The following is an 11,466-nucleotide window of genomic DNA, read 5'->3' on the forward strand; positions in this document are numbered from 1 at the left end:
ATCGAACCGGTAAAATTACACAAATTTAAGTGAAAAAATATTTGGTCAGGATGCAAAAAAGGTATAATGATTGTACTTTGAAGCTAATCAAATTTGATGATTGAAATTCATAATGTCAATAATTCCGACCGTAGACTAAAACGTTTGGTAGTATTAGACCTACTATTATAACATATTCATGCCAACTTTTTAACAGTTAAATTATATAAAAATTACAACCGCGTAAATAAACTACGATATGCATACGTGTTGTTAGGATTAATAAATACGAGATAATAGGATTGAAGCATGTGATCTGTATGTACTAGTACATGTATGATGTAAGAAGGGGGCGGGGGGAGAGGTCAACGTCGACAATTGTTATATTTTTCCCAATTTACAGATTCATACAGAGCTTACTTACACATCTTTGTTTGGTGATGTAAACCGAAACTGTGTGTGGGGCGATTATTGCTGAACAAGATATATCGCCATCCTTTATTTCGATTTTCATCAGGCCCCCCTTCATATGTGGTGGTACGATGAGTGATGCAGCAATGGACATATAATTCATCGTTGTATTGTTTACAAGATTTTGTATGATTGTGTATTTTGCTAAAGTTTAATTATTATCTAAAAACATTTAGAGTTATCTTCCATTATCATATTGATATGTATTTTCTGCAGTTATCTTTCTTTTTTGAACCTAGAGTTATCCTTTCATTATATGATTTAGAGTTACTTTTCCTAATTGTTGACTTCCTGTTTGTTGTTTGTGTGACCCACACAAGGACACTTAGTTCACACAACATGTTTTTCGTATTCCTATGCTGCCACACACTTTTTTTACCGCATACACAATAAATACGAAGCACTGGATTGTTGTGTTGGTTAACTATCTGTAGGCAAAGGCAGAATAGTAAAAAAAGTGTTCAGCTATGGATTACATGGACAGAAGGATGCGTACATTGACTTCTGGAGGCCAAGCCATGTACCAATCGAATCTGGACTACTACCTACGGAATCTCAAGAAGGATTGGAGAGAATTCGAAACTATTTTGACCGACTTTGATGATTCTTGCACCGACATCAAATATCTACGGAACGTGGAGAGCAGAGTAGAAATGGCCAAATATGGATATATGGATAGCTATCAGTCACTCATTTCCTTTCTTAATCGAACACGCACCGATGAAAGTGAACTTGAGCTAGATAATCAGATGATACGTCACCAGAAATGTTTAGGCATTATCAACAACTTCGAGAGGCAACTTGTTGACCTTCTTCTAGATGCGGCTGAAATTCTAACAGAGAGTTTTGAATACCGAACAAGATCAGAAGCATCCATTTCGACTACCAGATCAATGGAATTCAGGAATAAACATATAAGTCCTACACGTAAACCTGAAAAGACGAAATATTCTTTCAAGGAAAAAGAAAATCTTAAAATACAAAAGGAATTAACCGAAGCAAAAATGGAACAATTGGAACTTGAAGATCAAAGATCACATGTGTCATTGCCAAAGCAACACCTTCTCAGTAACTATGAGTCCCCAAGAAGAGTAAGACAACAATACACTGAGAGATACGTTAGTGAACAATCAGTCCTAAGTGAACCGAAAAGCCACTACGTATCATTTGAGGAATTGGACAAGCAGAGCGACCTAGATGATCATTTCCATAGTAACACCAGAAACAGTATACCAAGGAAATCTGCAAGTGTACAAGATAACAATAGACCTTGTGCGACAGCTCCAGAAACTCTTCCAGTTTCATCTCCTGGAGTAGTTGAAAACTTGACGCAGTTTCTCCTAAAGAAAGACCTCCTGATGTCACGATTTAGTCCATTTAACGACAGACCTGACTCGTACCAGACGTGGAAAGCCAGCTTTACAAGCATAGTGAAAGAACTGAACATCTCCGCGTTTGAAGAAATGGATTTGTTGATAAAATGGTTGGGACCAGAGTCAAAGAGATTTGCAAGCAGCATTAGAGGATCCAACATCAACGACCCAGTGAAAGGACTCTATCGTATATGGGAACGTTTAGAAGAGCGCTATGGAAGACCCGAAATGATTGAATCCGCCCTAAAGAACAAACTCAACAAATTTCCCAAGATAACTATGAAGGACCCAAAGATGCTGTATGATTTGCTTGATATATTGACCGAAATAGAATCAGCGAAGGAGAATGGTCAATATGCTACACTCCTCTCATACTATGACTCATCTTCTGGTGTCATTCCTATTATCAGCAAGCTTCCCCCAAATCTAAAAGAAAAATGGGTATCTGAAGCATCAAAGTACAAGAAATATTACGAAGTTCCATTCCCCCCATTTAAATTCCTTGTGAGTTTTATCCGGGATCTCAGCATTGTAAAAAATGACCCAGCTTTTCATACCGATAGTTCATCTACACTAACTACATCGGAGAAAAGAACTTACGAACCAAAGCGATCGTTTCCTGTCAACAGTCGAAAAACTGATCTTGCAGCTGATGACGGAAACATACAAGAAACACAGGAACGAACATCAAGATGTCCAATACACAAAGCAAGTCATTCCTTAAATCAATGCAGAACCTTTCGAGCTAAACCTATACAGGAGAGAAAGGATTTATTGCGGGAATTTGAATTTTGTTATAAATGCTGTGACTCTAAACATCTGTCAAGAAACTGTACAGCTACCATAAAGTGTGACGTGTGTGGAAGTTCTCGTCATACCACAGCGCTGCATATCAACCAAAAGAAGTTTGAACCCAAAGCATCTTGTGGATGGGAGAAGACAGAATCAGGATCTGGACGTGTTGACGGCGGGGAGAGGTCTGCAAGGAGAACTGACGTTTCAAATAAATGTACTGAACTCTGTGGCAATAACTTTAGTGGTCGATCATGTGCAAAGGTTCTACCTGATAATGTTTATCCTTACGGCAAAAGGGAATGCGCTATCAAGGTGTACGCAATCATCGACGAACAGAGCAACTGTACCCTTGCTAGATCCGAATTATTTGACTTCTTCAACATCCAAAGTGAATCAGAAGCATACACCCTGTTTTCTTGCAGTGGTCAATCTACATGCAGTGGAAGAAAAGTCAATGGATTAGTTGTTGAATCTATAGATGGAAGTTGTCGATTCAATCTTCCTACAGTTATCGAGTGTGACGAAATTCCTGCAAATCGACAAGAGATAGCAACCCCAGAGGTAGCAGACACTTACCCTCATCTACAAGACATAGCAATTCATATGATGCCACTTGATGATGACGTCAACATTCTTCTCTTGATCGGACGTGACCTTGGAGATTTACATCATGTTCTCGAGCAAAGAGTTGGACCTCCAAATACGCCACATGCACAGAAACTTCATCTTGGATGGGTGATTGTTGGAGAGGTTTGTCTCGGAAGAACTCACAGACCGGATGTTGTTGTTGCAAACAAGGTCTCAGTTATGTCTGATGGAAGGAATACTTTGGCTACCCCATGTCCAAACAATATCATTGTCAAGGAGACCCTACCTAAACAAATACAGTGTGATGCACTCCTTAAACATCCACAAGGAAACGAACCAATTGGACAGAACATTTTCCAGACATCTCCTGACGATGACAAGCCAGGACTGTCTGTGGAAGATAAAGAATTCCTAGCCATCATGGACAAGGAGTTCTATCGTGATGAAAGTGGCCAGTGGGTTGCCCCATTACCATTCCGAGAACCGAGATACAGACTTCCAGATAATAGACAGCAAGCATTGAAAAGAGCAACGATACTAGATAATAGCCTGAGGAAGAACCCAATTAAATGTGAACACGCACTCACCTTTATGCAACGTATATTTGATGCAAAACATGCAGAGCTAGCACCACCATTAAAGGAAGATGAAGAGTGTTGGTTCTTACCTATTTTCAGTGTATACCACCCGAAGAAACCTGATCAAGTTAGGATGGTGTTTGACTCATCAGCCCAGTGTAATAGTGTGTCACTGAACAATGTCCTTCTGACAGGCCCGGATTTAACAAACAGTCTTCTTGGTGTTCTACTGCGGTTCAGACTTGATAACATCGGTGCCATGGCTGACATACAACAGATGTTTCACTGTTTTAAAGTCCGAGAAGACCACAGAAACTATCTACGTTTCTTCTGGTACTTAGACAACAATCCACAGAAGCAATTGGTGGAATACAGAATGTGCGTTCATGTGTTCGGCAACAGTCCATCACCCGCAGTTGCAACATATGGACTTAGAAGGACTGCAGATATTGCCGAAGATAAATACGGAAGTGACGTTCGAAGTTTTGTTGAACGCAACTTCTATGTTGATGATGGTTTGATCTCGATGTCATCCCCAGAAGAAATCGTCAGTTTGATGGAAAGAACAAAGCAAGCGCTACTGGAAGACGGAGGGCTTAGGCTTCACAAATTTGTGTCTAACAGCAGTGATGTTATGAGCCACTTTCCCACTGAAGACTTAGCCAAAGACTTGATGTCTTTAGATCTCATTAAAGAGAATCTACCTATACAGCGAAGTTTAGGGTTAAGCTGGAATCTCCGAACAGATTCATTCACCTTCAGACTTTCCTTAGATGAGAAACCATATACACGCCGCGGAGTACTTTCCTGTTTAAACAGTTTCTACGATCCTATAGGATTTGTTGCCCCAGTTCTCGTTAGAGGTAAACTGCTGTTAAGAAAGTTCATTGAGGAATCTACTGACTGGGATCAACATTTACCTGAACAGTATCAAGTGGAATGGGACCAGTGGAAACAGCAGCTACCATTTGTTGAAAACCTGGAAATCCCTCGTCCTTATCTCCCGGTATCTCCTGAAAAGCTTTTCATGAGAGAAGTCCACGTGTTTACAGATGCGTCTGAAGAGGCAGTTGCAGCAGTTGCTTTCCTCAGAGCGGAGGACCAAGATTGCAATCTACATTGCGGCTTCATTATGGGAAAAGGAAAAGTTGCACCTAAGAAAGCAGTCACCATCCCTCGGTTAGAGTTATGCGCTGCAGTGCTTGGAATTGAGATATCCAAGATCATCAAAGAACAGCTGGATATTGATCCCAAAGAAATGCATTTCCATACTGACAGCAAAGTTGTTCTTGGTTATATCTACAACAGAACCAGGAGATTCTATACCTATGTTAGCAACCGAGTTGAAAAGATACATAAAGTTTCTTCACCGGAGCAATGGAGCTATGTTCCATCAGAACACAACCCCGCAAATCAAGCGACCAGACCAGTCTCAGTTGAAAGCATGAAAAACAGTCTGTGGCTTTGTGGTCCAAAACAATGGTTCCATCAATACCAAAACACAGTGAAGACAGCTGACGAAACAGTTCCACTAGAGCACGAACTCGTAGACTCAGAGAGTGACAAAGAGATTCGACCAATACTTACAGTGAAGAAGCTACACATTGGAGAATCATCTCTAGGAACTGGGAAATTCACTAAATATTCAACGTGGAATGGTTTGGTAGCAGGAATCGCACGCCTGAAACACATAGCTAGGGCTTGGAGTGGAACATCACAGTGCAGAGGTTGGCATTCCTGCAATAAGGCAAAGGATGTCAAACTGTATCTTGAGACAGAGAAACACATCATTAGAGAGGTCCAAAATGAAGCATTCCTAGAAGAAATTAGATGCATTAGAGAAAACAAAGATCTCAACAGAGGAAGCTCGCTCTTGAAATTACACCCCTTCTTAGATAGCGATGGTATCGTACGTGTTGGAGGCCGATTGTCCAAGTCAGATTTGAGCAACCATGAAAGGAACCCCATCATTATTCCTGGGAAACATCATATTGCTACACTGTTGGTGCGCCATTACCATCAGCTCGCGAAGCATCAAGGATGCCACTTCACTGAAGGCTCGATTAGATCAGCCGGTTATTGGATAACCGGAGCCAAGCGAATCGTATCTTCAGTAATATACAATTGTGTGACATGCAGAAAGATGAGAAGAAAACCTGAGCATCAAATAATGGCGGACTTACCTCAAGATCGGTTATCTCCAGGACCTCCATTCTCAAGCGTGGGAGTGGATACCTTTGGACCCTGGGAAGTTGCTGCACGTCGCACCAGAGGAGGACTGGCTCACGCAAAACGTTGGGCAGTGATGTTTTCTTGTCTTTCCTCAAGAGCTGTCCATATAGAAGTGGTCGAAGAGATGAGTTCCTCGTCTTTCATTAACGCTCTGAGAAGATTCGTCGCTATACGAGGCAGAGTACAGGAATTTAGATCGGATCGTGGCACAAACTTTGTGGGTTCAACCGAAAGTCTAGGAATTCATACCATTAATGTAGAAGATGGACCCGTTGGACAGTTTCTGTTGGATAACAGAGCTGTATGGATATTTAATCCTCCACACTCATCCCACATGGGCGGTGCATGGGAGAGGATGATAGGCCTTACAAGACGAATTCTAGACTCTTTATTGGTTACTGGTACAGCAAAGAAGTTGACACACGAGACTCTCGTAACGTTCTTAGCTGAAGCTTGTGCCATTATTAACTCAAGACCATTAGTACCAGTTCCAACCGATCCAGAATACCCATTCATTCTCACTCCATATACCCTTCTGACCCAGAAAACAGACAACGGAGGAGAACCGCCTGGACCATTTGATGAGAAAGATGCCTTCAAAGCTCAGTGGAAAAGAGTTCAACTACTTGCAGAACTCTTCTGGAAACGATGGCGTAGGGAATATTTAGTCACCCTTCAAAGTCGACAAAAGTGGACACAGCACCAAAGAAACCTATCCGTCGGTGATGTTGTTTTATTGAAGGACAGTTCAGCCCATCCCTGTGACTGGAAGATGGCAGTAGTGGATCAAGTGTTTCCAAGCGCATCGGACAAGAGAGTCCGTACAGTACAACTTCGTGTGAACAAGAATGGCATTAACACATTCTATACGCGCCCGGTTACAGAGACTGTGCTCTTGATGGCAATTTGAATATTTGTAACAGTGCTTCATGTTATTCAGAACTGTTTGGTATTTCGTTTGTTTGGAATATTTTGGTTATTTTGTAAATATGTTGGATAGTGATATCTAAAGATATCAGACGGGGAGTGTATTGTTTACAAGATTTTGTATGATTGTGTATTTTGCTAAAGTTTAATTATTATCTAAAAACATTTAGAGTTATCTTCCATTATCATATTGATATGTATTTTCTGCAGTTATCTTTCTTTTTTGAACCTAGAGTTATCCTTTCATTATATGATTTAGAGTTACTTTTCCTAATTGTTGACTTCCTGTTTGTTGTTTGTGTGACCCACACAAGGACACTTAGTTCACCCAACATGTTTTTCGTATTCCTATGCTGCCACACACTTTTTTTACCGCATACACAATAAATACGAAGCACTGGATTGTTGTGTTGGTTAACTATCTGTAGGCAAAGGCAGAATAATCGTCAAGATTTCCTGGTACAGGGGAGTGCTGACTACGTAATTACCTTTTCCTATCCACCGACAATTATCTTTTTTCTGACTCCTTCTCGGCTTTATATCTCAAAATGTTTTCTTCCGATTTCCATGAAATTTTCAGAGCTTTTGTAAAGTTATCATGCCTCAATGATGTTAAATTTTCAGCATTTACGTCACTTCCGTTCAAGTTTGACGGCCATTTTTAATTTTTGAAAGAGTGATTTTGTCCGGAGGATTTCTCCAAAAACTTTAAAGATATCGCTTCGAAATGTTAAATGATGATAGATGTATCAATTCTATGATGTACTGGGGGGTTTAAAATTTTATTCACCGATTTTGCTCAAAACCGGAAGTAGTTCAAATTTTTGTAAATTTTCATTTTTTTTTTATCAAAATAAGACAATGCCACAGTCTTATAGAACTTGCCATGGTGATTTCAAATTTGAAATTCGTTTGAAAATCGGACGATGCATTACAGAGATATCGGGGTTAAAAAATTGATTTTTCCGGAAATTTTGATTCCGCGTCCTTAGTTTCAAAAATAGCGTAATGTTCAAATTAACTCGTACCAAAAATAATTGTTAAGTCGTACTTGAACACATTCGGTATTTTTTTTGTTAAGTCGTTCTTGAAATCAGAAATGTTTTTGTTAATTCGTACTTAAAATTATTCGGATTTTGTTAAGTCGTACCAGGAATAATTCGATTTTTTTCATCTTTTTATTTAAATTACTCTTGTTAATGGTTTAAGAGCTCTGCTTCTTGCAGGAACTTCCAGCTTTACTTCCGACATTAACGGAAGACCCACGCTTTGCTTTAGTTTTTTAATTCCTATAGTAACCAAAGTAGGATTTCTGATTTTCAATAGTTTATATTTTAGCTTAACCAGCATTAAGGTGGTTGATACATTCTTTGAACATTTCTCGTTATATAAGTCACAGAAGAGGCATTGAAGACAATTCTAAGATTATACCTTAATGAATCACCGACAATTAAGACCAGATTATGATTAAGGCGATTTTTTACTCTGCAAAAATGCTGATTTTTTTTAATCTCCCATTCGAGTTATACAATTTTTTCCACCTAATTACTATAGTAACCAAATTCGGATTTTTTCCTTTGCTGATTTTAATTTCATTTATAACACTCGACATTATAGATAAGGCCGAATAAAAAAAAAGTGGTTTCGATTACACCTGAAAAATTAGGGTAGGTAGGGATTTTAACAATTTTTTTTTTAAAAGCTAATAATTGTATATAATGTTTTTCGTAGTACAACCTGTGATTTGCAGGTAGAATTTAAATATGTGGTGAGATATAAATAAACAATTAATCAAGATTAGTAGGGAGAACTTTAAGTTTTGGCTATGAACCAAATATTTTCGAATAAATAACTAATAAACATAATTGTTAAAAAGAAATATGGTAGCTGATGACGGGTAACGGGGAAAATTCAGGGGGAAAAAAGTTTATGGTAGGCAGTATAAAATAGGGAAGGTAGGGTAACCAGAACCACATATATATATTTTTTTGCCTAATGAAGATTGACAAGTCTCAATCCTACCCCCACACAATTTAAGATTTTTTTTTTTTTGCTTGGTGTTACAAATACTTCGAAATTCTTAATATCGCCCCTTCCGATTCACAAAGTTGTGGGTAAAACACGTCCTATCATCATGAGCAAGTGTGAAAACGTACAGTATGACACTGAGTCTGATAATAAATTAAAACAATTAGTAAACAATTTTGGAAGAGGAAAGCGGGTTGTTATAAAATACCAAGGGGACTTCAAATACGTATAAGTGTTACATTTTTAGGTAGAAGTGGTTTCTCAACGTATCGCAAACGCTTTGTATTAAATGCAACTCAAACAAAATTATTTGTTATTCATACAGTATTTCGATGTTTAAAAACGCGGCCAATGATGCAGGTGTAAAAGTTTAAAGCTTTATATTGTAATAAGATTGAAGAAAATTTTGTTTGAAATTTGTGGAAAAATCGAACAAGTAGCTTTTAATGGTGTGTGAAGTCAAGAATAATTATATATAACTCCTTTAATCATTTGTAAACACAATATTTATACATGTTACATCATTATATTTTCAGCCTCTTCCTGTTGAATCCTTCAAACGAAGGACTGGTGTAATGGAAATAGGGGTTCAGCACGCTCATACCTTTAAGATGTTGCAACCCCTACCTCATCGACAACAAGTACTCCAAGAGCCCCAACAACAAGAACCCTAACAACAAGAGCCCCAACAACAAGAGCCCTCCCAACAAGAACCTCATCATGGAGGATGGTTTTGAAGATTTGGATCTTTTTCTTTCATCTTTGATTGCCACACCCATTTGTGTTCCCAACCATTCCAACCCGTCATATCCATCCGTTTCTTCATCTTTGATTGCCACATCCGTTTGTGTTCCCAACCATCTCAACCCGTCATATCCATCCGTTTCTTCATCTCTGATTGCCACACCCGTTTGTGTTCCCAACCATCCCAACCCGTCAAGTTCATCCACTTCTTCATCTTTGATTGCCACACCCGTTTGTGTTCCCAACCATCCCAACCCGTCATATCCATCCGTTTCTGTTCCCAACGTCGCAAACGATATTCTCCAGAAACAGAACCAGTAACACCAACCAAAACACCAAAGAAAGGACGTCATGTAAAAAACCCGGGATTTAAAAGGCACCGTTCCTTTCCACTCCCTTCTTTGCCACCGTACAAAGAACATTGATAAGTTGTATATATTGAATTTTATGCTAATAATTTGTTCCATTTATGCAAATAATTTGTTCCATTTCTTAGCACATTTCATTTTTTTTAAAAAAGCAGGGAAAAGAAAACCAACGTTTATCATTATATAATAAATTTATTATTATTATTATTATTATTATGTGCTTTCACAATTACTAAAAATCAATCTATAACAAATTTTTATTATATAAGAGTATGCAAATATTGTGATAATATGTGATAATAGGTGATGGAGAAGTCAACGTGATGGTTTAAGCGCCTTTTGTGAACCAGTGACTTTAAATTCATCAGTGTTAAAATAAATTCAACATTAAGAAAAAAATTTTTTTATTCCATTGCATCAACAAATGTGTATCATGGTGTATTAAGCAAAATCGTTATCAAAAACTTAATTTTGGAGATTTTATTTACCATAGCTTTACACATCACAAATCATAAGCACCCAACTTAAAATTGTTAAATGTAGACTTACGCAATTTTAGAAAATCAATAAGGGGGGGGGGGGGGGGGGGGGTACCTGCACACGAGAAAGTGTCGTTGGAATTCATCATTTCGATAAATCCTACACCTTGACTACATAACTGTTTAAATCGTGATGCAGCACCGCAATTCCCTCTCACTAACAACTGTTTTATAAATGTATCGGATCTGATGTTTCGTAACCAGAGTAGTATAGCCAACATATAGAGGGGGGGGGGGTAAACAATGGGTCTATTGTGTGAGAGAACAATGGGGGGATTATCCGGATGATCCTCCTGAAGGTGGGCCTATTGTGTGAATTATCCGGATAATCGCCTTTATGGGGTGAAAACAATTAAGTGGGGTCCATATAGGGTGGGAAACAATGGGAGTAATTGTGTGAAAGTGGGGTTTAATGGAGTTTGTCTGAATGGACACTCCTGATAATCCGCTGAAGTAGGGTCAGATGGAGTTTATCCGAATAATTGGGGGTAAACAATGGGTCCTATTGTATAAGAGAACAATGGGGGATTATCCGGATAATCCCCTGAAGTGGGGTTAGCTGGAGATTATCTATATGGATACTCCGGATAATACCCCGAAGTAGGGTCAGATGGATTTTATCCGAATAATTCGTATCCTGAGGAGGGTATAGAAGGGGGTGAGTGGATCTTTTGAAGGTTGTTGCCAAAAGAGGACAAGGATTCGTATAATCCTCTCTGTCGTCGTCATGGATTTTTTCCCCCAGGAAGATTCTATGACGTATTAAAGGAGTGCAAATACGAGATGATGTTTGCAAATTCTTGTAGACTTGGACTATGAAAATGTTTCAACTCTAATACTAGTA

The 11,466-nt window shown here is 38.7% G+C and overlaps 1 protein-coding gene across 1 annotated transcript; it reads left to right on the plus strand.

The window, feature by feature from the left end:
- The first annotated feature begins 917 nt into the window (after positions 1-917).
- LOC117685359 (uncharacterized) lies at positions 918-6,926 on the plus strand. The gene has a single exon (XM_034459698.2). It carries the CDS (start codon positions 918-920, stop codon positions 6,924-6,926), a length of 6,009 nt encoding a protein of 2,002 aa, XP_034315589.2.
- Positions 6,927-11,466: the final 4,540 nt, after the last annotated feature.

This window comes from Magallana gigas, chromosome 1 (assembly GCF_963853765.1).
Source record: "Magallana gigas chromosome 1, xbMagGiga1.1, whole genome shotgun sequence".
Taxonomy (NCBI): Eukaryota; Metazoa; Mollusca; class Bivalvia; order Ostreida; family Ostreidae; genus Magallana; species Magallana gigas.